Source organism: Colletotrichum spaethianum (genome assembly GCF_022836535.1).
Source record: "Colletotrichum spaethianum MAFF 239500 DNA, contig16, whole genome shotgun sequence".
Taxonomy (NCBI): Eukaryota; Fungi; Ascomycota; class Sordariomycetes; order Glomerellales; family Glomerellaceae; genus Colletotrichum; species Colletotrichum spaethianum.
Window position 1 is genome coordinate 655,235 of NW_026054786.1, and position 24,146 is coordinate 679,380.

The 24,146-nt window shown below is 53.1% G+C and overlaps 7 protein-coding genes across 7 annotated transcripts; 3 read left to right on the forward strand and 4 right to left on the reverse strand.

The window, feature by feature from the left end:
* Positions 1-3,937: 3,937 nt before the first annotated feature.
* Positions 3,938-5,419, reverse strand: ColSpa_06686 (mRNA cap guanine-N7 methyltransferase; the record flags this gene model as incomplete). The annotated part of the gene is made up of 1 exon (XM_049272898.1): positions 3,938-5,419. One exon carries the CDS (start codon positions 5,417-5,419, stop codon positions 3,938-3,940), a length of 1,482 nt encoding a protein of 493 aa, XP_049128855.1.
* Positions 5,420-6,074: 655 nt separating this feature from the next.
* On the forward strand, positions 6,075-7,653 carry ColSpa_06687 (putative 26S proteasome regulatory subunit rpn7; the record flags this gene model as incomplete). Its single annotated transcript, XM_049272899.1, has 3 exons — positions 6,075-6,533; positions 6,590-7,401; positions 7,455-7,653. The coding sequence occupies 3 exons, from the start codon at positions 6,075-6,077 to the stop codon at positions 7,651-7,653; spliced, it is 1,470 nt and encodes a 489-aa protein (XP_049128856.1).
* Positions 7,654-12,752: 5,099 nt separating this feature from the next.
* ColSpa_06688 (uncharacterized protein) lies at positions 12,753-13,123 on the forward strand (the record flags this gene model as incomplete). Its single annotated transcript, XM_049272900.1, has 2 exons — positions 12,753-12,765; positions 12,912-13,123. 2 exons carry the CDS (start codon positions 12,753-12,755, stop codon positions 13,121-13,123), a joined length of 225 nt encoding a protein of 74 aa, XP_049128857.1.
* Positions 13,124-13,462: 339 nt separating this feature from the next.
* ColSpa_06689 (uncharacterized protein) lies at positions 13,463-16,285 on the reverse strand (the record flags this gene model as incomplete). Its single annotated transcript, XM_049272901.1, has 4 exons — positions 13,463-15,239; positions 15,288-15,389; positions 15,438-15,666; positions 15,718-16,285. The coding sequence occupies 4 exons, from the start codon at positions 16,283-16,285 to the stop codon at positions 13,463-13,465; spliced, it is 2,676 nt and encodes an 891-aa protein (XP_049128858.1).
* A 3,866-nt stretch (positions 16,286-20,151) lies between these two features.
* ColSpa_06690 (uncharacterized protein) lies at positions 20,152-20,692 on the forward strand (the record flags this gene model as incomplete). Its single annotated transcript, XM_049272902.1, has 2 exons — positions 20,152-20,350; positions 20,412-20,692. 2 exons carry the CDS (start codon positions 20,152-20,154, stop codon positions 20,690-20,692), a joined length of 480 nt encoding a protein of 159 aa, XP_049128859.1.
* Positions 20,693-20,876: 184 nt separating this feature from the next.
* On the reverse strand, positions 20,877-22,852 carry ColSpa_06691 (ribosome biogenesis protein ERB1; the record flags this gene model as incomplete). Its single annotated transcript, XM_049272903.1, has 3 exons — positions 20,877-21,801; positions 21,853-22,619; positions 22,670-22,852. The coding sequence occupies 3 exons, from the start codon at positions 22,850-22,852 to the stop codon at positions 20,877-20,879; spliced, it is 1,875 nt and encodes a 624-aa protein (XP_049128860.1).
* A 916-nt stretch (positions 22,853-23,768) lies between these two features.
* Positions 23,769-24,077, reverse strand: ColSpa_06692 (uncharacterized protein; the record flags this gene model as incomplete). The annotated part of the gene is made up of 1 exon (XM_049272904.1): positions 23,769-24,077. One exon carries the CDS (start codon positions 24,075-24,077, stop codon positions 23,769-23,771), a length of 309 nt encoding a protein of 102 aa, XP_049128861.1.
* Positions 24,078-24,146: the final 69 nt, after the last annotated feature.

Consider the following 24,146-nt stretch of genomic DNA (forward strand, 5'->3'; position numbering starts at 1 on the left):
GGCACTAAAAAGGCGCACCGCGTGCCGCAGTAAGAGAGCCGCAGTTTTCATCAGGATTAACTCGACGCAATCGGCGGTTCATACCCAATTTCCAATGCTGACGGCTTTAGGGTCTCCTAATTGTAATTGTCAATTGAGAGGTTGTTAGGCTTCGCCAGTGCGTATGAAGCAAGTCCCAAAATTCCAATTGCGATTGTCGAAGAGGATGTAACCCAATTGTACTTGCAGTGGTACTCCCAAGGATTTGACAGGGTATGGTAAGCTGACGAGTCTTCCAAGAATGAGTTGGGCAGAGCCTGCTTGAAAAGCGCCCTTTTGAACATGGAGGTTTGACAGCACATAGATTTAGACCGAAAACAAGAGAGTGTGGGTGGAGACGATGCGTATGCCGGTCGAACTGAGCAATTAGACGTGAATGTGATGAGGGGGAATCCATCTACAGTGTGCCGCCCGATGCAGAGTCCAGCTCCCTTTATGAAGCACTCAACCAGACACCATAAGAATCAAGGCGTTTCCGGCAAGGCTCCCATGGAATTTGGACGCCTTCCTCAGTTCCACTAGGCACCCTCACTGGGTATGTTCACTGACCGAGTCGATCTCACGTAGCTTGCCCCCTTATTCGGCCGTGCTCAGAGCCGGCTCCTCATGAATTAGAACCCGCCCAGCCTTCCGATTCTAGAATCAAATGTGAGCGCTTGGAACTGGCTGTGTTCGAAACACGCTGTTGCTGCTGTGGCTTGGGATATCCGGGAAAGTCGCAGCAGCCCTCCCCAGTCCACGAAGAAAGCCCAATGGCTGAGCGACTCGGTGCGCCGAGACTCATTCAGCCCTCTCTAGCACCAGTAATTACCCATGTAATTGTAAATGCTATGAAATGGTATTGATGTTTTTCCGATTTTGTTCATTTGGAAGTGGGAAAGTCGAGTTGAAGGGGGCTTTGCCTCCTTGCCTTCGATGGCAAACTTGGGTCATCCCCTGTGCCGGGACTAAACCCATTGTTTTATCCAATTCGCATCGTTAAATATAATCAGGGTGCTTGCCATATGCATCTATTTACTAACAGGCTTCGCCCACTTCTAAGCTGCCGCCTTTCACATACCGCCTGTTTGCTCTGCCCCCTTTCCCATTACATCTTCACCACCCCCAGTAACGATACGAGCTTCACTTTCCGCGTCCATCCGAGTGTAATTTCGAATACCTTCCTTCGAGTTGATACCTCAGATCCTGCTCTGCAGGATGAGACTCTGCACTGCCTTCATCTATTCTCTTGATTATTACTACAAAACAAAGTCCCTATGAGTACTTGCAAGAGGGTCATGCGTGGGAACTTTTCGATAGACGGCGCTTATGACCTTACACTTCTCCATAGACGGCGCCCTCTTACCTGGCCTGACTCGTCCAAAAGCTGTACTAGACAAGTTTTCCATACGGCAACCACTACACCAGAAGTTCGCAATCCGAATGTGACAGCGATACGAAAGAGACAGCGCCCACTTGATGGAAGACCCTCTCGGACGCCACACACCAAGCGCCGAAGACCCAAAACTAAAAGCAGCTCAGCTGGGTCTTTAGAACCGACCTTTTCACAAGTTTCAAACCATCCGTTTACAATTGGCCACAAAACCACCCCGTTCCCGACGGCACGCACCCAGCATCATGGACAGAGTTCAATTTGGCGCGGCATCCCTCTCAACGGACTGGCTGGAAGTGTTGACAACCCCGAACTGCCAGTGGAAATCAGCTTTCGAGAACCCCTTTCTGCTGGAAACGTCTGTCTTGCCGCCGCATACGATTCCTTTTGTCCAGAGACTCTTGTGCCGCTCTCGGTTGTTAACAAGATGTCCCTGGAACTTATCCCATGTAAGCCGGGGGGCTTTGATTTATGGACCACCAGCGGCATAACTCCGGCACTGGGATTCATCAGAGTTTGTGTACGAATACCATGGTTGCAAGCTATTCTGGGTGACTGCTGCTTCGCTGTTATACCTGATGGTCTGGCGGGAATGAGGGGTATTGAAATACTCATCGGGAGAAAGATTTTGACGAGGCTTGTAGAAGACTGCGGAATGTCCAAGGATCAATGTATGAAGATCGACCGCCATACTGAGAATGCGAGAGGACAAGCAGCATATTCGGCGATCCCGTTCTCGTTGTTCAGCGAATCTAGTGAGTGGTTTCTGAAACACCCACACTTAACTGAAGACTGACAGTAGCAGATGTTCTTCCTACAGCAGCAAGTGCAACCTTCCAACCCAGAAAGCCGTCGGACCTTCTTCAGCCTTCCGATTATCAGCGAACCCACTCTGTTGCAAGCAACGAGCCGAGCTACATCACATCATACTTCTCCTCGATGGGTACCGTGCCACCACATTCTACCCCAGAAAGTTCAGTCCATCTTGAGCGAGCCCGGGCCATTGATAACGGCGATAAACAGGGCTATCATGGCTCTGGTCTATCTCAGAGCGGGATGGCCAAGACTATCTACAGCGCTACCTCGGAACTAGATATTAGAGACCTCACTGCGCAGTTACCGTACACAGATGCCTCGAATCGAGTTGATGCCACTAGTTCTTCTACAGCTCTTGACTTTCACTCAAGTACTTTCGCTCTTCCGATGCAATATGGCCATATTGGAAACACTGAGCATATGCCTTCGAGTTTGAACCAAATGCTCTCGACAACTGCAAGGTCTGAAAACCAGGTGTCTTCTCCACCTCAGGACTTTTTCAACATTCCAGACTGGACATCAGACTCGACGAGGGCCCTCTTCCAGTACAATTTTCGGCCTCCGGCCGATTCATCCGTTAATTTCTTACCGCAAATTCGGGTACATTCCCCTTGGGATAAATACGAACCCTCGCCTTCCATGACTCGTTACGACACGGGCGAAAATATCGAACCCGCGCTCTAGCGGCGAGTCAATACGTTACACTGTTTGACAGTGATGATTTCATGAGACTCTGGGTCTAGCGCAAACAGAAATACTGCGCATCTGCCTAGCATCCTCTTTTGGTTGTTAGAGTGGCAGAACAATGGTAGAAAGGTCCGGCCAGATGTACTTGACGAGAACAAGACTTGAAAAGATGCCAACAGCAAGGAGAACAGAAATATCGATTCGATAGTGTATCTTTTTCTTTGCAATCTCAAGGGAGGCCTAAGTGCTGAGGTTTCATCAAAGTCATGGGATCACAACAGCACCCAGCATCCTATATTGGATAAAAGGGCTGCGCTAGTTTGTTGGTTGGCGTTGTGTTTTCTTGTTTGACCATGGAGCCAACCCACCTGCGACTGAGCTTACTGGGAGGTGGAGTAAATGTTAATCTTTGTTTTCGGCACATTGTGTCTGTCGTCTTTCGACATCTTCAACATGGTGCCTTGGGAAACCAGTTCTTTTCAACAAAGATCTAAGTAGATGTCCACCGGGCAGACCGCGGATTGAGAGCGTACGATGCTCAGCGCTTACACCCACCAACAAATTGCAAAATTCTTTCCTATTTACAGTACCGTTCCTTGGCTACGCACCTCAGGGAAATACCTGAATATACTGTTCTTATTCTCACCCTATGAATTGTTTAAAATTTGCAGAATTCACAGAGATCGAGAGCAATGACAGTTACAGAAGAAGACAAACGGAACAAAAAGGGCGCCAGAGGCAAGAGACTATACAAGCAAGAGACCTCTACTAAAACAGGAGGCATTACAGAAAGGAGGCAAATGGGCTCTTTCTCATTCAACTGCATGATGCATACACAGCATCGGTATTGCATCTTTACGCAACCCGAAACACACATAGTTGCTCAGAAGGTGATCAATTTCACTATTGGATATGCGCCCAGGCCTGTAAGTCCGAATGATAACCCTGAACCCAGAACTTTTCCCACGGCTTCTTACTCCAAGATGCCACGAGGCTTTCTATTGTCACACTCTCTCCCCAAGTTTAAACCTTGTAGAAGCAGAAAGCAGTGTAAAAGCTTGCCGCCTCCAACTCCTCTGGCGAGACCAGAAGACGTCCACCACCGCGCTCCCGGACACCCATCCTCTCACTCAGAGGACCCAGCGTCTCATCGTCCTTCTCCGACTCCCAAATCTCCATGAATGTCTTGTGGTATTGAAGCTCGAGGTTGTAATCTTCAGCCAGGGCTCTGAGGACTTCCCATGGCACAACGTACTCGGGTACCTCCTCCACGGCTTCATCAAGGAAAAAGTTGTACTTCCAGCCGAACGCGGGCCTGAAGACGCCATCAGCTGGGGTCTTGCCCGGGAATCGGACTCGGTAGATAGAGTTGCCCCACTCCGCCGACTGCTCTGCTTCGCCATCCTCCAATTCTCCCTCTTCTGCCTCCTGAGGCGGCTCCTCGGCGGCCTTCTTTTTTCTCTCTTCCTGTTGCTCGTTAAACTTTCGGACGTGCTCGCCGAGAACGTCGGAGTTGGGGATGCATCCAATCAGGCGACCTCCCTTCTTCAACGAACCGGCGACGTTGCGCAGCATAGTGCGGGCCTTCTGTTCTGTCTCGAACGCGTAATGCATGCAGAACATCATGCTCACGACGTCAAATCCTCGTCGGCTAAGGGGGCTGGTGTCAAATCCGACTTGTCTGATAATTTCAATGTCCTCAATGTTTTCGCCATAGCAGTCCTTGACATGGAACCGTGCCTCAAAAAGGCGTGGAGGTGGGCGTCTGTATCCACCTCTGCCGCCCCTGCCACCCCCTCCGCGACTGCCCATCTGGCGATAGCGTTCCCGAGCCTGATCAATACTGATATCAGCGGGATCCAGACCGACGTAAAGCTCTACTGGTTGCGGCGCTTGCTGCCACTTGCCCAGATCACCTCCTTTTCCACAGCCGATGTCGAGTACGAGTAGCTCCTTCCCAGTCGAAAGTCCTTGCTCTCGAGAGCCGGGGGTATGGTCCTCATCTGGCGAGAACTTCTGGATGATGCAACTCTTAACCCAGTTGTTGAAGGCGCGAAGTCCCTTGATCTTGCTGTCGGTTCGTCTCCAGTCTCTGCCTCGTTCTGGTACACTGTTGTAATGTTGCGTGACGACGTCGTTATTGGCGGTGCTACGTTGGCGCTCCGCAGCAGCCTGAGCTGCAGCTTCCAGTTCCCTCTCTCGCTCCAGTGCTCGTTGACGGATTGCCTCTCGTTCGGCTTCGGAGATGCGAGCTCGGGCACCGGGCCTCTTCAGCTTGCGAGGTTGCTCAGAGGGAGAGACGGCTCGTCGCTTCGCGGGCTGGAGTTCCTTTGCATTGTAGGGCTGCGGCAACTCGTCGGTACCGCCGTCTTCGCGCTTTTCACCTCGGCGTGAGGAGGAGTTGCCATTCCTGGATGGTGATTGCGATCTCTTGCGCTTCTTCGCGTCGTAGGATTGAGATTGTCGCTCGTAAGAGTCGTCGTCGTCGTCATTGTAGCCCGCCATTGTTTCAGAACTTCTAGACAAGGGCGGCGTGATAAGGTCGAGAATGAATTGTATGATCTTGAATAAGGACCTGGAATTGTTTATCTGGTCGAAAACGTCCTGCCGTCTCACAGGGTTGAGAATGGACGGTCACTAAGGAAGGAAGAAGCTGCTCAGCGCCGCAAGTACTGGGGTCCTGCTGTGGATGGTACGGACCCACTTGTAGCAATGTTAAAGAAACGGCGAGGGTGCTTTTATCAAAAAGGGTAGAATACGTCGCGTTGCAGTCTGAACAACTGGAAGGCATACTTGAGAGATGAAATATCAGTTATTTGAATAATGAGCTTACTTCCAAGAGAAAGAACAACTCCTGGACTTTGAAGACCAACAACGGGCGAGCTGGTACGGTAATGCTAGGCAGGTCCGGTACGTGTCGCACTGCAGCCTTGCCAGCTTGACTAAGCTCACCCCCGCCAGCGGACCAATCACGCAAGACTGTGACTGGCCGCTTGCGGGTTGCAGGGGGGCTTTCTCAAGCTCCAGCTCCAAACACCTCCAAACAACGACATCACTCTTGTCCACCCAGTAAACCCATCCCGCAACCTCCATTTCTTCCCTCGCGTACCATAATCCAGTACACTCTCTTCCAGGCGCCCCCGAACACTCAACCGCAAAGATGGGCTCAGAACCCCAGTACGCAAAGTACCCTCTCCTCCCGCTCGCTCAGCATGTCTTCGCCCTCACAAACGCCTACGCCTCCCGGCCATCTCAACAAGCCGCTGCGAAAGCCCTTAACGATGCCATCACCGAGCACAAGATGGCGCCGCTCTACCGCTACCTCGCACACCCGCTCGAGGGCATCCTGAACCAAGTCGGCGAGGGTGGCAGCCAAACACCCGGCAAGCCGCTGAGTCGGAAGTCGAGTTTGGCAGGCATGATCGCCACCAAGAGCACGCCGACCACTGTTAACTTGCCTTGGGACGAGGCTCGGTATCAGGAGCTTAAGGCCGACAACGATAGAGAGTTGGAGGAGTTCCAGAAGGAGGAGGATGAGGCCGTCGAGAAGGCCGGTGACACGGAGATCCAGGCTGCGCGGGGCAAGCGGGCAGAGTTCTGGGCCAGAGTTGGTGACAAGGTGCGTCTGTGAAGGCTGATTGCGAATCCGATTGGGAATACTGACGTTAGATCTAGGACCGGGCGATCGCTGCATACGAAGACGTTTTCGAGAAGACCGGTATTCTGGGTACCAAGATCGACTTGGTTCTCGCAATAATCCGCATGGGTCTGTTCTACGGCGACAAGCTCCTTGTGAAGAAGCACGTTGAGCGCGCAAAGACTCTGGTTGAGTCTGGTGGTGACTGGGATCGTCGCAACCGCCTCAAGGCCTACGAGGGCATTTACCTTTTGACCGTCCGGTCGTACAATCTGGCAGCCCCGCTGCTCCTGGACAGCTTGTCCACCTTCACCAGCTACGAGCTTTGCACCTACTCTTCCCTCGTCGTTTACTCCGTCCTCGCCGGATCCGTGTCCCTGAAGCGTGTTGACTTCAAGAGCAAGGTTGTTGATGCTCCCGAGATCAAGGCTATCCTCGGTGACGGAGATGACAAGATCCTGGCTCTGTCTGGTGCACTCAGTGCCGGCCCCGGTGCGGACGACACCATGCAAGACGCCCCGGCACCTACGGCGGCGGCAAAGACTGCAGTGAACCTGACGACCCTCGGCACAAGCACCGACCAGCCCGAGGCCGAGATGGCCATTGACTTCTCGCCTCTGGCTCAGCTCGTCTCGAGCCTGTACAACGGCCAGTACAAGTACTTCTTCCAGGCTCTTGCCGAGGTCGAGGAAAACTTCCTCACGCAGGACCGCTACCTGCACGAGCACAAGAACTGGTTCATCCGTGAGATGCGCCTGCGTGCATACCAGCAGCTCCTCCAGAGCTACCGTGTGGTTGGTCTGGAGACGATGGCGACCGACTTCGGCGTCACTGTTGATTTCCTAGACCGGTATGATTCTTTACCCGATATGATTGAAAATCAGATAACTAACTCTGCACTAGTGACCTCGCCAAATTCATCGCAGCCGGCCGCATCCCCTGCACAATCGACCGCGTCAGCGGCAAGGGTGTCATCGAGACAAACCGCCCCGATGACAAGAACAAGCAGTACCAGGACGTCGTCCGCCAGGGCGATCAGCTCATCACCAAGCTCCAGAAGTACGGCCAGGCCGTGCGCCTGAGGGGAAGCGAGCGGGCGTAATCTGCCAGTGGTGTCATGGAAAGATGGGAGGGTTGACGCTCTCTCTTCACCAAATGCTTACACAATTGTGTCTCATGGTCAGGATTGGGACGACAAAAGGCGCGAGGTAGAAATGGCAGGCGGCGAATAGAACCGAGGGGTCGGGCAAGCAAATGTGTGCTACTACAATAACTCTGTATGATACCTACGGATTAGACGAGCCAATATGAGAAATCTTGGCTTGAACGCATCTCACTGCCTATTCCCTCATCAATGAGGTGCTTGATGGTCCGGTGTTTGGCATCCTTTCCGAGGTCGACCAATTCGCTCAGCAATATGCCAAAATGGGTTGTAGACATGAGATCTGATAGCCCTGCCAGCAACATAATGTTCCGTCTCTTGTGAAAAAAACAGCCAAGGACCGCACGATGGGCCACTGTTGGGAGCGGGAAAGTGTTCTATTCTCGCAAGCTATGCTGAAAAGAAGCATCAACAACACGCTAAAATACCCGGAACTTCCTCGCGCGATGCAAGATGTACTGCAACTTTTGAAAAAAGGGGAGATTTCCAACCCTCCGCCTCACGCACCGCCTCCTTTATCCTTTCGATATTCGCATGCTATGTTCTCGTGTGCATTCAAAGCCACACACCACGTTGTGCGAGCCCCGTAAATTTCCAAGCCGCGCACTCGCTATCAATGCGAACCTGACTCCATCCAGCGACGGCTGGCCTCCTCGCACCTCACTTGCCCCTCTCCCATGTAACCCTGGAGAAGACGAACGATAGGCCATGAAAGCATCGCTTACCGGTACTTCTCGACAAAGTCCTTGTGGAAGTTGATGATACGGCCGACCCAGTCGGTGCCGGGGGCGAGGAAGGTGGTGCGGAAGTGCAGGGTCCCCTCCTTCTGGCCGAATCCGCTGCCGGGAACGACGCAGACGCCGGTTGCCTCGAGCATGCGCATGCAGTAGAACTCGTCAGCGGTGCGGCCCTCCTTCTTGGCGGCCTCGGCGGCCTTGGCGGGGAGCTTGATGGTCGGGAAGAGGTACATGGAGCCCTGGGGTTTGCCGCACTCGACGCCCTCCATTTGGTCAAAGGCCTTGTGCAGCGCCGTGGCGCGCTCCCTGAGGCCGTTGAAAATGCCATCGTACTCCTTGCGGTACAGCTCATAGCTGGGCTCGCCCTCCTTAGGGGGGTTGACCATGAGCTCGACGATGCACTGGCCGATGACGGGGGCGCAAAGAGTGATGGAGACGAACTTGTAGATATTGGCCTCAACCTCGGGGTCGAAGTTGACGAGCTCGAAGTAGCCGCCGCGATGGCCGCACTCGCCGACCATGCCCTTGGAGATGGAGTGCAGCGAGGCGAGCTCGACATGGTCGTACTTGCCGGGGGTCTCCTTCTGCAGCTTGCGCAGGACGCCCTTGAAAGAGTGGAACTTGCCAACAAAGACGTTAGTCTGGTAGACCTCGTCGGCCATCACCACGAGGCTCTTCTCGGCCGCAAAGTCGTACACGGCGCGGATGTCATCCTCGGACAGGGAGGCACCGGTAGGGTTGCCGGGGTTGATGATGACGATAGCGCGAACATCGGTGCCCTCCGAGGTGGCCTTCTCGTAGGCGGACTTGATGGTGGCCAGGTCAGTGCCCCAGCCGGAAGCCTCGTCGAGGTAGTAAGGGACGCAGGTGGCGTTGAGGACGGAGAGAGTCGCCGTGTAGAGCGGGTACTGAGGGATGGGAACCAGGACACCGCTTGTAGAGTCCTTGGAAATGATGTGCAGGAGGGTGTTGACACCGGACGAGGCACCGCCAGAAAGGTAAATGTGAGCGGGATCGGCAGGGAATCCGTCTCGGCCTACAAAGCATCTTTGTCAGTTTTTTCTCGCGGCACAAAAACAATCAAAGGTCGAAACCTACGCTCGATGAAGTTGGCAATGCTCTCCTTAATAGCAGGGACACCGGCGCTGGCACTGTATGCACCAACGGAGCCAACCTTGCTCAGGAGCCACTTGGCGCGAGTGATGACATCGCTCTTGTAGCCGAGCTGGTTCAGCAGAACGTCCTCGTGCTCGAGGAGCAGAGGGTTCTCCAACAGACTGACAACCTGGCGGAAAAAGGTAATAGGCTTCTGGTCAAGCTGCTGGGGGTTTCCGATGTTGGCCGAGATGACAGCATCAAAGGGGAGGTCCTTATCGCCCTTGGCCAGCTTGGCGCGGTATTCCTCCGACTTTACAGCCAGTTCGCCACGAACGGCGTATTCAGCGGCAACAACATGCTGGTTGATGTTGTGCACGTTCAACCGACGGGACGGTGTGGTCGACATGGTTCGATGGTGGGGTGACAAACGGCTGTTGCTGTTGCTGAAGAAAAGTTGCCTCTGCGATGGCGGGGTATTGGAGAGGAAGATCTTAGGGGACCGCGGGGTATCTGTGCAAGAGTCATATAAAAGTTAGTCAAAGGGCTCCTACCGCGCAACAGTGGAGATCAAGGAGGGAAAAAAGGCAACCTTTGCTCGAATGGATAACACCGGGAAGAGACCGAGCAAGGATTGTGAAAGATAGGAAAGACCAGGGGACGACAACCAGAAGAATGAGAGTTTGCAGAAACGCCCGAAAACGTGCACAGCCAGCTCAGCTGCTATTTGTTTTACTCCACGTCAACGAGGCAAAAAGCAGTGACTAACCAACCAGTCCTGGACGCGGGCGGGGTGAGTTGTAAACAGTGCGCGATGTACAATGTCTTATTGACGAATATCAACGGACAGAGCGAAGAGAAAGGATGACGAAGTAGAGAAAAAATCAGCGCATTTCTTTCCCGTCATCATCCGATGCAGCCAGCTTCTTATTCACCACTTTTGACAGCCACAACCAACTAGGCCGGTACTGAGACTTGTAACATTGGGCACGAGACATGGCCCTGCATCATGAATGGTCCCAAAGGGGGCGTGACATCGTTTCTGTGCTGCCGCGGGATGCCTTCCATGACGGGCTGTGTTTCCCCTCCCCCTTCTCGACGGACGCCAGCCGAGCACTTGCTGATCGCTGGTGAGTCGTAGACGAAGCCAGGGACCAGACCCGGCAGTGTTTGACGCGGGTGTGCTTCAAAGGCCTGTGTCCGAAACCGGTGGCCGGTAACAAGGGGGGGGAAAGCCGGGCCTAGAGCTTCTGCGGATTCTTCCGCCCTAGGGCCTTTTCGAATCCCAAGTCTCTCGAGACTGTGGGAGGCCAATGGCTGGCAAGAGACTATAGGTAGTGGGAGAGCAAAGGGTGGATTTCCACGTGGGGGTTGTCGAGCGCACTTGACCGGACTTGGGTGATTGATCAAGTGTATTGTTGGTCGTTTGTTTGTTCGGTGAGGGCTCGTTTGCGGAGGGGAAATAGCGCGGTGCGCGGTGTACTAGGTGAGAAAACTGGGGAGAAGCGCAGCTTGGAGGAGCTGAGACCAACTGAAAGCTCCCACTGGAAACTTTCCCACTTGGGGCCGCCGGGGAATGTGAGGTCGAATAGCTTTGTGCTGCACTCGACCACCACCAACAGCTGCTGGCATGGATGATGGAAATAGCCCGACCTGGCCTGAAGCAAATAAGAACGCTCTGAGGCAACACCGCAAGAAGATCAAAATTAATGTGGAAAGCTTCCGCAGCACCGCGACGTACCGTTTGGTCTGTGACTGCCATTGCTTCCGCCGCTCAACATCCGGACTTGGCTCGCGACGACAGCCTGCCTCCTCGGCGCGCCCAGCGACCTTGCTGCGCCAGCCACTCTGCTTGCTGCCATTGTCGAACTCATTGTGCCGGTCGGAATTTACAGGATATGTGGTATGGTCGGTCTCGCGAAGCAGGATTCTCGTAGGGAAATCGCCGTTTTCAATGTCGTGTGCTTACGTTCCGGGTTCTTCGTCGGCGCCGATGTGATGGAAACGACCAAGGCTCGAAAATGGCGTAGAAGGAGTCTCGACGAGACAGCGTCTGCTCTCGGCGTGCTGGAATTGCCCAAACAGCCCAAGTGCGTACAGCTGAACGTTGAAGATTGAAGAGAGGAAAGAAAGAACAAGTCTCGGGACAGCGACGAGCCCATCTTACCCTCCTTTCCCCCCTTCAGGGAAATAGGCAAGACAGGATGTCCGTTCCTCTTTATTTATCCATCACCCACCGCTCTCCCAATTTAGCCCACCCTCCTACTGCTCATCTCACGGCATGGGCCTGCAACTTCTGTTGAGAAGGGCGACCCAAGCTGCTGCGAGATAACATGCCCGCCCAGCGGCCCGGCCGCCGGCCAGTCGGGGAGGGGGTCTCTTCGCGGGAAAAGCCACCTTAACTGCGGGCTTGAATCCGAAGAGGGACGCATGCAGGGAAGCGGCGCGCAATGAAAAGGCACGAAACCCCCAAGCTAGAGTCACCAAACGTATTCGTGGACTAGGTTCGTCCGAACACACACGGCGGTGACGCTTCATGCCATGTCCCTGCAAGGTCTAAAGGAATCCCCGGGGCCTTCGGGGGAGCTATTGATGAGGAAGTTCCATGGCAAAGTGCCGGAAACCCTGAAAAGTTCCACCGGGCTAACTCCGTTGATCGGATTGCCATCTCTGAGACCTTCTCACCGCGTAGTCTACCTGTAAGCTTGACGAATGGTGAATCGCAGGTCGCAGCTGTTGCAATCTCCTGTCGTCCTCGACTGTTCGCAAAAATCCTGCAACTGACGATACAATCTTCACCCCCTTATGTCCAGGCTTCTTCCAAGCGGTCTCACTTGACTAACATTATGTCACCAGGATGACTATCAACAGGAAACCCATGAAGATCCGGATGAGACTGTTTGAGACAAGTGTCATGGGCCAAGCAGCTATCCCCACGCCAGCTGCCGCCACTACGTAGCAGCTGGAGAAGATGCGAGCTGTGGAGAAGAGACCTGCAAAAGTCTGATCCACTCTTGACCGAACTCACCGAAAATAGCACCCATCGAGTTCACGGTGAACGGCCCGTTTCTCGCCGAGAGCCTCTCACCACCGCAAAATTACAGTCTCCATACCACGAAGCTATCCGCCCGTGATCTCCCAGATCGAGTACAAGCAGCTTCAAGCTCCAACCCCACCAATCGCGCGCGGTGCAATTCCCATTCCAAAATGGCCAAGAAAGGTCCGTTGTTCAGTCCCTGAGAAATTCGGTCTATACGGGTGCATCTCTTGAACCGTCAAGCTAACTGTTTCCTAACAGCGAAGTCTCGTGTCATGATCGTCCGGCTCTTGTCCATGGCCGCGACTGGATACTTTTACACCTTCAAGCGCCTCCGAACCGCGTCGCCTATGAGCATGCTGAAATACGACCCGATAAGTACGACAACACCTGCACGCCCTCGCTCCCCGAGATATACATGCTCCTTTCCACGAACGTTGACCCCGTCACGCTGCAGAGTCGAGAAAGGGATGGCAGAGCTGACGATATCACAGTCCGGAGAAAGGTTTTGTTCCTGGAGCAAAAGAAGAAGGGCAAATGAACCCGCACTATGGCTCATCATTCAATCAATACCATATGTAACAACACTGATATCACCATATACGGCGTTCACGGCGGCATGCAATTGGTTTTCGGAGACCACATGGACGGGTTGTACATCAGCATGCGCCCCCTCAGAGACATCGCGTCCTAGGGAGGACATTGGCACGTTGGGCCGGCACCATGGGCGGGTTGAAAGTAGAGGCTTTGAATGCCGCGATCTAGATGTATATTCTACGAAAAGAAAAAGACCAACACTTCCAAATACCTTCGCTTCATCTAATCACTACGATATGTCTCGACGTACCAAAAAGTTTCAGCTATTAATGCCACAAGATCCTCATACCTTGCTTAAGTCGGTATCGCGCTGCGAAGGGGCCCTTTTCAAACAAATTCTAGTACTGCTTCGTACCTTGGGTCGCTGCTGCTTCTGCTGCGAGTCTCCATCGCGCCCTATGTTCTCCTGGGGGACTGAATCAGCGTCCGACTTATGCATACTCTGGTGGAAGTGACGTGAGGTGTGGTCGCTGTCCTTGGACTGTTCTTGGGAGGCTTGAGTGTTGTCTCTCTCGCTTTGCTGCGACAAATCGATCTGCTGAGGATTGACAATGCTGCGTCCTCCAACTACTGAAGGTTCGTCATCCTTATCATCTACAGGAAAGCTGATCTTCGAACGTTTCGGGCGTCGAGAGAATGGTGGAACACTGCTGCTCCTCTTGGTTCCTTGCTTGCCGCTCTGAATTTCCTGCTCTGGTATCTTTTGCCAAACACCATGACTGGTCAAATCGGAGACTTGGCTTTTACGATTACCCACAAGGTTAGATCTGACATCTGAGATGGCAGTTTGGCCAGTCCTGGACGTACTCTGAACAGGGCGATTATACAAAGAGTGCCCGGCATGCTGGGTGACCATAGGCTCTCTGGTAGCACTTGATGACCATGCAGCCATTTTTTGCTGACGAAGGATTGGTCTGGGATGGGCTTCATGGCTTCTTGCTTCCCTCCGTTGAAGTTTCTCCTGCGCGACTGAAGGTACAGGCACCTCGTGATCCGGCTCCTCGACAGGTCTACGAAACACAGTCTTCTTGCCTCTTTGTACAAGCGCAATATCAGAGGATGTGAACTCGAAGTTTGTCAGTGGGTCGACTGAATCACCTGGTTGCAACTGGGGAAGGTCCGGCTCTGGCACCACCAGACTGTCAGGAGCCAGTATGTCGTTGCTCTCTGCGGCATCCACTTCAAGGAGCATCGTTGCAAGCTCTTTGTTGACCGCTGTGTAGGTCTTGCCGCTTTCCTTGAGCTGCCTGATATCATCTTTCATGTTTTTCAGTTGGGCAAGCTGTTCAGCCAGCTGGTCAAGAAGATCATCGCCGACAGCCGGTGTCTGGGTTTCGCGGATCTTAAGAGTCAGGTTGGTGATCCTTTGATTAGCATCATTGAGTTCCTTCCGAAGTCTCGATGCTTCAGAGTCGTCTTCCAATGCCTTCAGACGCTTGACCTCTGCTTCACTCTCACACAACTGCTGCTGGATGATCTGTCGAGAGTCTTCAGAGTATCTCATTTGAAGCTCCAACTCTCGTTGCTTCTCCTGTACCACAGTAGCGAAGTCATTTTCTGCGGTTGCCATCTTACACTGCGAGTCCTTTAGTTGTTCGCTTTTTTGGCGAACGTCTTCCTCGGCAAGTAGGAGCCTCTCCCGGAGCTCTCGAAGCATCGCCTCATGACCTTCTCGCTGAAGTTTGAGCTCGGCTTGTGTATCAGAGACTTGAAGCTCCCGTTTGAGCAAGCTTTCCTCCAATACCTGAAGCTTTACTTCTGAGGCTGTTGCATTCTGCGAAGCAAGTACCGTGGATGTCTTCAGTTCTTGGAGCGTGCGAGCCAGCTCAGAAACAGTATTGGTCATTTTCGTCACTTGGTCATCCTTCGACTGGATAGTCTGAAAGAGGCCCTGGGTTTCTTTGTTTTTCTCGGAAATTTCCTGCAGTAGTTGCTGTTGCTGTTCGTTACGTTCTGTTTGGGCGAGTGCCGTATGATCCTGGATGCTCTTCTCGAGACTTTGAAGCCTATCTTCAACGACGGATCGTTCAGCCATCATACTCTTCACCTCTTGACGAAACCTGAACGTTCCTTAGTAGGCGTATCACGAAGAGATAGGTGTTACTGACTGTAAAACCACATCTCCCTGGAAGGTCTTAAGGGCTTGACGGATCTCGTCCTCAACATCCACTCGTGGTGCCGATTGCACGTATCCCCCAATCTCATCCAACCTGTACTAATTAGACTGGCCCTTTTGGTGAACGGCAGACTTGACCTACCTTTCCGTGATACTGATTGGCACAATGTTTTCCTGCATTGATTTGACGTGTATTTCGTCTAGTTTGTCAAAAATCTGCTCGATGTTCCCTTCGACCCGCTGCAACAAGATTTCCTGGTCTCTGCTCTCGCTGAGCTGTTCCTCCAAACCTTTGGTTCTGTCTGCCTCGGCGCGCAAGTCGCCCTCGAGTCTTTCCATGGCATACTTCAAGCTTTTGGTGTTGGTGGCAGCTGAGTTTCGTTAGCTAAATCATCTGAAGCCATCGTACCAAGTCCACTCACCGGCAATCAACTCTTGCTCGAGGATTGCTCTTTTGTCATTGAAAATGTGATTCAGCTTTTCTTGAGCATTTTGCTTCTCCTGCAAAACCAAGCGGAACTCCTCTTCGGACTTCTGATGTCCCTTCCTCATGTCGTCGATTGCCTTCCGGCTGATGTCCTTGGATTGCTGCCAAAGCTTCTGGTGTTCCGCAATAGCCTTGTTGAGATAATCCTTGTATCCACGACCTTTTTCCTGCAGCTTCTCCAGTCTAGATTGCGTTTCTGCAAGCTTGTTCTTCAGTTTAGTGGTTTCCATGCCGTGCTGCTCTCCCTGAGCTTGGAGTTTAGCAACCTCATCCTCCAGCTCTTGCGCTCGACCATCACGCTGAGCTTTGATGGCAACGAATTCGTTCTTTTTCTGCTGCAGCAGAGCAAGGTCCGATTCAACGGTCTTTCGACGACCCTGCTCTTGTTGGTAGCGTAAGTGAGACTTTTCCAGGCGTGTCTGCAACAATTCAATTTCCCACTCCTGAGCCGTGATCTTGTTTTTCATATTCTCTTCTGTCAATCTCGCATCCTCGAGGAACATGTTGTGGTGAGACACTATGCTCTTGAGTACGTCAAAGTGGCTTTTTTGCACGTGGGTCTGTCTGTGTGGTTCCCCATATCGATCGTCGGCCTGATTGTTCGACCGAATCACCTCCAGAGCTGGCTGATTATGTCGTTCTTGGTGATTACGGGGCCGCCGGTGTCGCGAGATGTTTGACTGTCGCGAAGTTGCGCGTTGAGGCACATGTTCCCCCTCTTCTTCATGTCTCGTTGATTGACTCGGCAGCTGTCGAGGAGAACGGTGTCGGTATTTCTTGCTGGCAGTACTTGAAGTGTTCCCCCGTGGCAATTCGAGATCGCCAACCGGGGTGCGCGAACGATCCACGGCTTCTTCGAGGTGCTCCTTGTTGTTTCGAGATGCGTGGTATCGCTTTTCGTGGCTGAATCTTTCGAGCGTATCGCCTTCAGGAGACAATGATGTCTCAACTGGTGCCATGGTCTTCATTTTTTGGTTTGAAGTCAGTGCGCAGTTGACGATGCTATCCTTTGCCCTTCGGGAGTTATTAAAGCATGTTGTAGAATTGTTGTTGGCGACTGCAGCTTGGCCTGATACGTGGGCAGACACCCGACTGATACCAGGCAGAATAACGTCGGCATCAGCAAAAGGACGGCTATTGAGCCCCCTTTCCATAGTGAAATCTGGACGGTGATCGATACTCTTCCTTTGGAGTTTCGAGACCTGTTCTCTAGTTGTATGACGTTCAAATGGAGCATTCGTCTGACCAGAGGCATGCTGAGTTGGCAATCTAGTCTGATTGTTTACATGCTCAAGTTTGGGCTGAGCAGAACTCGAGACTTGAGAATCGTAGGCTTGATTTGTCTGCTTCTCTTGGCGAAGATGACAAGATAAATCACCTTTCTGGGTACCGGCAGTGTTGCGGTGGTGACCGTTATTGTTTATGTGGGCAGTTCGTTCCCAGGTTGGTTGTAGTTTGACAGACTCAGGAACTGATCTGTCTACGACAAGTCTCTCTGTCTTATCTTCCAAGTTCTCGAGGACCTCAAAGTCAATGTTAAGCTCATGTTGGCGACCAGAAAATTGGTTTGGCCGGTGCTTTGGCTGCGGTGCAAAAGTGAACGATTCATTGGCCTCATGTGCCTGCTTGTCCTCTGCTGGATAGACCGTGGATGTAGGGCCACATACGTCTGACTGATGGGTGCGGTATCGTCTATTTTCTCTATCTTGAAAGACACAGATGGTGGTTGGTTGCGAATCTCCGAGTTGGCTTAGCAAGCCTGGCTGTTGCTCTACCCTGGAAGGGAAGTTGTCATCCGGAGGATCACTCTTGAGAGGGCGGTTAGGACTGTGTCTTTTCGAGCCAGACTCGTGTACGTTTGGAGAATACCGAACCCTGTCTCCATTTGTGTGGAGCGGATCGGGACTGGATTTCCCAGTCATATTGAAAGGGGACGCCAAAGGCCGCGGCGATAGTGCACGTGATGGTAGTCAAATCTTGCGTTTTGGAGAAAAGACGAGATTGGTGCAGCAAGTAATAAAAGAACGCCAAATTGACCAAGGGAAAACGGCAGTCCTTCAATGGATGAATGGATGAATGGATGAATGGATGATGGGTTCGGGAGGTGTTGTTGGAATGACTACCTGGGAATGAAAGTAGCTTAAGAGACTGACGAACAATGACACGGCCAAGGAGACATTCTACAACGTATGCCAGGAATCGTCACTCAGGACGCCTGCTACGATAGTGCTGTTGCTAGCCCGCGGAAAGCACGAGAACTTGACTTCTTGTCATTTCGGCGAGGAGCAGAAGTCATGAGGCAGTTGATATAGTAAGTATTTATCCAAGCACGGGGAAGGTGCGATATTTCCAAGGCAGCACCGAGGAGTACCCGTCTAGCGCGGCAAGCTCGTAACTTCTATATGCGTTTACATCGAGTCGAGACGTATTACAGCAGGCCAGCGTGTCTTTCTGAAATAGAAAACGGGTTTCCATCGCCGTAGTTGCTCACTAAATCCCACGGACAATGGTAGGACACTTGAGGTATCTGTCACTGTCCCAACTGTCATTTTAAAACATAAAGCACCTGAGACTGGTGGTTATTCGCAGCCAACTCTTCTAAGTACATGACTTGGACAAGATTAAGGAGGGGATGTGTCCAAGTGACTAAGATGAGGGAGAATCTTCTTCAACGGATTTGGCAGCAACCGGAAAGATCAATGTATGACTCCATCCCATCAGCATCGCCTCAGCATGGCTTCTCAGAGGCAGTTCGGCTTGTCTTGTCCCGCCGAGGGCTATGTCTGCCACGCAGACGTCCACGCAAACAGACTATTACAAATTTGAACTGGGGATAGGACAGCTGTGTGACGGTTTCCTCGAAGCGATCCCTAGTCTCATGAGGGCTTCTCAAGCTGTCCGAGCGAACCTGAAGTGGTTTGCGTTGGAACGCAGCATATAATCGATGAAAAGGTCGCCTTAGAGGCGCACTGCTGTTAAGCAATGTCATTGCTAATAACAGAAAAACATCTCAATCGACAATTCCACAGTACAATCATCTTGCAGGGCAAAGCCGGGTTGCCGGAACTCCGCCCTAAATCCGTGCGATGAAGCACGGCAGAAGAGGACATTCACCCTTCGGCCCTGCGATCTGCTCCCTCATGTGACCTGCTGAGTGGCCGATGCAGGCTCCAGCGACGAAACCCTGCGGCCACACGGATGACATTAAGGACCCCCAGGATAGGTACAGGCCAAGGCCGCTGTCCAATTTTAGATCTTACCCAAGAAAAAGCCAAGCAACGCCGATGCCCATCAATATATCGACATGAGCGGGAAGGAGAGTGAGCGGTAACTGACACCTCGGAGGCATCATCGTCGGAACCGACGTGATCCGCGCCTGAAGGGGGGAGTAAGCCATGGCCTAACCCCTCCGCAGGTGCGTCTTGCTGTCAGCAAGAGCGTGACAGTGACGAGACGTGCAGTGCCATCACGGAGAGCAAAGCCACGGAACGTGCCTCCCTAATGAAAGCTTCAAATCAGCTCTAGGAGCTTGCTCGTCACACTGCATAGTCGACTCGACGCCTGCGCATCCTCATCCCGATCACACGAGTAAAGCTTGTCGATATAGCATCCACTGCTGTGACCGATGGCCCTACAGTGGCTTTCATTGTAGTATTTCGGCCATGGGAGTGCCGAGCAGACATATATGCGGGTGCTAGGAGATAGCCATGGGGTTCGATTGTGAGGGACTCGACGCACGCCTTCGTCCCCTGCGCCCCCTAAAAAAGCGGCCGAGCCGCCCATCCTAGGCCCCGTCCACTGATTGGACACTTCACCCCTGTCCCCAGATGTGAAAGCGCCTTTGTGCCGGCGCTTCGAGGCCGCTCAACGCCAATGAGAGCATCGCGAGCCTATTTCGACCGTCTGGGACTCAGACTTCGCAGGATAACAGGGTACTTTGATACGGTTCCTGCGTTCTTCTTCTTGGGCCCCACAACGCACGCGCACAAGTGCCGTGCGAGAGACTGTTCGGGTAAGAGAGTCGCTTGTAGCTCATCACATTTCCTAGCTTGTGCATCTTCTGGATGGCTGCTTGCAGGGGGAGACGAGGAGAGCAACGATTGGCGCCGGGCAACCATGTAAAAGACCCCTCTCGAGGCGCTTAAACAATGTAAATAGTGAGTTGGGCCACATTCGTGGCGCCGGGTATCCTTTCGATTTTGTCCAGTATTTTTCTTCTTACTCTACTCGTACGATTCCCACGCCGTTTTCCCCTTTCTTCTCTTCCCGCCCAGTTTGCCTGTGCCTCTTGAACCTTTTCTCAATCCGCCAAAACAACGACACTGACCCTTTGCCCTCTGTGAGCGGCACTCTGGCCAACACCAACACCATGGCGGCCACGACCTCCAACTTCTTCCCTCTGGCGACCGAGACTTATTACCCAGACACACCTGGCGATGCCAGCTCATCCGGGAACGGAGTCGACACCGAGGCGGGAGCATCTGGTGACAGCCCTGGAGCGGTCAACCTGTCCCGCGAAGCTATGATTGCTATTATCGTCGTCGTCTCTGTGGTCGGCGCTCTCGGAAGTACGTATAAGAAAAAGACGCCAACTCTTGTAGGATACCGGTTTGCTAACCCCATATACAGTTGGCATGGCCATCTTGTTCTACGTCGCCAAGAAGCGCGAATGGAAGATCAGAGAGACCATGCGCAAGTCCGCCAGGAAAGTCGTCACAGCCCTCACGCCGCGGAGGACCGAGTTCCCCAAATCAGTCAAAGAGTCTTCGTCTCCGCCACGCAGCCACCGCGGCCGCGCGAGACTCGCTGATGACGTGCCGCCCACACCCAGACTCCGTCCAGAAGATCTCGAAAAAGGTCTCGCGCAGGCCGAGTCGAAGCGCAAGCTGATGAGATGGGGCCGGAAGTGAGAAAAGGTAGAGGGTAGTGAGACCTTGGGATTGCAGGCCGCCAACTGGCTTGGTGCTGGTGTAATGGGTTCATTTGCTGGGGCGGTCGAGACTGGACGATTGACGAATATGGTTCTGCGTGCGGCGTAAAGAATACTCTTCCTTGTACCATTATTATGCCCCTGAGATCTTATAGCGGTTATACTTATAGCCTTCGGAATGTGTTTGTGCTGGCGCTTCTTCTCGCATTGTTCTTGTGATCCCGAGGCCTCGAGTCGTCGTGGTGATCGGGCTGCTGCCCGCCATGCTTCTTCTTGCCCTGCGGAACAAACGTAACCGCCTTCTCGCCGTACGCATCTCCACGGTTCGTCTTGTTGATGCGGCCCGACTTTTGCACCCTGGCACCCAGGGCAGTGTCCCTCTCTTTTCCGCCCTTCTGGTTAGATGAAGAGATCTTCATTTCGTACTCCTGGGTAGCCTTCTTTCCAAGACCCTTGGGGCCTGAGTCCACCACAGGGCGAGCAGCAGAACTGACACCAACCTCGTGAGCATCCTTTGCGGCAACCTTTGTGCTGGGGTTGAGAGCACGGAACTCGTAGGTGGACTCGTCGACGGCGAAGGCCTCGTCCTCGAAGAGCTTGCTGAAACGGTCGTCGCCGAGGAGACCGGCCTGTGTGTCCACAACCTCTCTGTTCTCCTGCTTCTTGAGAAGCTTGTCGGCGAGCTTCTGGTTGACCTTGACCTTCTTGTTGCCTCTGATTCTGCTGGCGCGCTCCTTTTCGACCTTCTCCTTGATGCGCTTCGTCCTCTCTTCCTCCCAGACATACGGGTTCGCGATGAGACGAGCTTGCTCGTAGAGCTTCGACGCCACGAAATAACCGTGCATGTAGGGCCGGAGCAAATTCGTCTTGCCGATGAGATGCTCCATGCTTAACTGCTTGAGCTCTGGCAGCGTCAAGAACTTGTAGTTGTCGTAGGTCTCTGAGCGAACCTCCTCCGCCATCTCCTCGACCATGTTGTCGAGGAACGAGCACCATCTCGGGGCCGGTCCCAAACTGGGGATGAAGAAGGAGTGCTGCGACTTGCCTTCGTTAGCTGTAAGAAGCATGCCGGTGTCCTTGCACCAAGCACTGAATCATGGTTAGCGAAATACCAAACATGATTGGAACTTCATCACTTACATATCGTTGAGATCCACGATGGGCTCGACTGAGGTCCACGGCGTGCCGTCGGTCTCGTCCCAGATCTTGATGATCCTCTTGTCGGCAGAAAGAACCTTCTTTTCTTGCGAAGCAGTGGTCATGTGGATCAGCTTCTTGATCGGGAAGCCGTAGCCTTGGTCCTTGGTTAAGAGAGGAACAGGGCGACGCAAATCAAACAGCTGAACCATGCCAGTCGCGGAACCGGTAGCAATGGACAGTCCTGAAGCGCTGAAGTCCAAGGCGGTGATGGCACCCTCTTGGCATCCAAGACGCGCCACTCGTGACTTCGATCTGGGGTCCCAGAATTCGACCGTGCCGATGGACGTACCAAAAGCGGCAAGACCATGAGTGCCCTCTGCCAATGCAGCAGCGTTGACACTTCCCGCCTCGATGCTTCCCTGCAGACCAGCCCCTTCTTCGTCGCCACCGACGTCAATCTGGAACGACTTCATGAACCTGCCAATTTCAAGGTTCAGCCGGAAGACTTCGCCCAGGCCATCTTGATCCACGCCCACCGCCGGGATAAGGGCTTCGGTAGATTGTCTGTCGTAAAGCAAGTCTCTTCCGTAACGAGGAATGCGAATTGTGTAGTGGCAGCCCATTGGGGTGTGGAACTCGAGGCGTCGGTCGTCTTGGAGAAGCAGAGTTTTCGAGTAGTCGGAGGAGAGGATGGTTAACTTTTCGGTAAGAGAATTGGTATGGCGCGCAAACGACAGAGACAGTTGAGGGAGGTTGTGGACGTGAATCTGAGGCTTGTAGGTTCCTGCGCTGACGGCCCAGTCCCATCTTCACTGACACGAATGCAGGTACTGGCTTCCTCAAACTCGAAGTCCTGGAGGAGCTCGACTCGGTTTTGGTATTCGGGGTCGTTCTTCAGCGATCGCTTTCTCCGTCTCGCCAGCCAGTCCGGTAAAGGTCTGGCTGTTGAGGCACCGGAGACGGTGTACACCGGAACGGTTCCCGGGTTTGTCAACTTCATCGTATTTGTCGGAGACCGCGATCGAAAATTCGGGTATGGGTTCAACGCGACGATGCGACGGCAAGAGTAAGAAATCCTGCGGTCGAGGGCAGCCCGCAAAGGAACTTTTTTTCTCTTATCGATAAGCGGGTCGACACGGGAGCCACACCTCGTGGGTCCGTCCACCCCCTAGGCAAGGTTGCACTGGCTGGGCCTGTTAGTGCACTCCGCCGCTTCAGTTCAGCCTCCGACGCTATCCCGACCCGGCCTGACTATTGTTGCGAAAGCTTCGACAACATCCAACGACTCCCGACGACGACAACGACGACAACCGAGCATCGGCGGCATTTAGTCTTTCATCACCTTCCGCTTACTTGACAGCATTGCTCATAGTCGGCTGCTTGATTATTCCGAAACAATCTTGGACTCGGTTGAAGCCGAGAAGCCGGTCCCTTGGTCGCGCTTTGGACACACGGAGATGGAGTCGATGACTTCGCGACTTCGAACAAATCACCTCTCCGAAACCCTTTACAATCACATAACATCTTCCGATCGATGCCTAAACGAAACCAAAATTTTATGACTGCCGATATCCAGCTGTGAATCGGCTCCTGTGGCCCTAGGAGCGTTGGCGACCGAGAGTTGATGTTGCGACACGGAAGACATCCCGCCGTCGCGAGACTCGACCGTCGATATGGACACGAGCGAATATGATACTAATACCCTATTAAATGTGCGTTTGGTTTCGGAAATTTCGGAGGTTGTTACTGACGCTGTACTACTAGAATAATATCTCGTCGATCGTTTACCGAGTTTATGAACCATCCCAGGAACAAGCTCAAACCTTTCCTTCGGCGGCGGCAGACGTCGAGAACGAGCTGAGGAACCGTGGCCATGTCATTTATTACGATGCAACCAGACGCGTTCTGTGGTATTTTTACGTTCCAAACAAGGATGGGGTCTCGGACGAAGAAATCGATGGGGTCTTGGGCAACAGTGTCAGTGTCGCTGGCGTAACACTGTTGATGGTTGACGAAGGTTCCTTCGAGCCAGTCAGCTTGTCCAAGGGGCGAACGCTAGGGCAGCAATCCTCAAATACACCAACGAGTTCATCGTCGAGCAACTCAGCTCTGGACCTGTCGCTTCGAAATCCGCAGTCAGGGACCTCCGGACCGCCGAGCTCTTCCGATCCCGAACCGAAGGGCACAGGCTCGGTTGCCCTGCCCGATGCGTACGAGCACTTCATCACGGCGGTTCTGTCGACGATATCGGCAGCCTTCTGCAATCGTATCTCGGCGATACCCCTAAATCACCG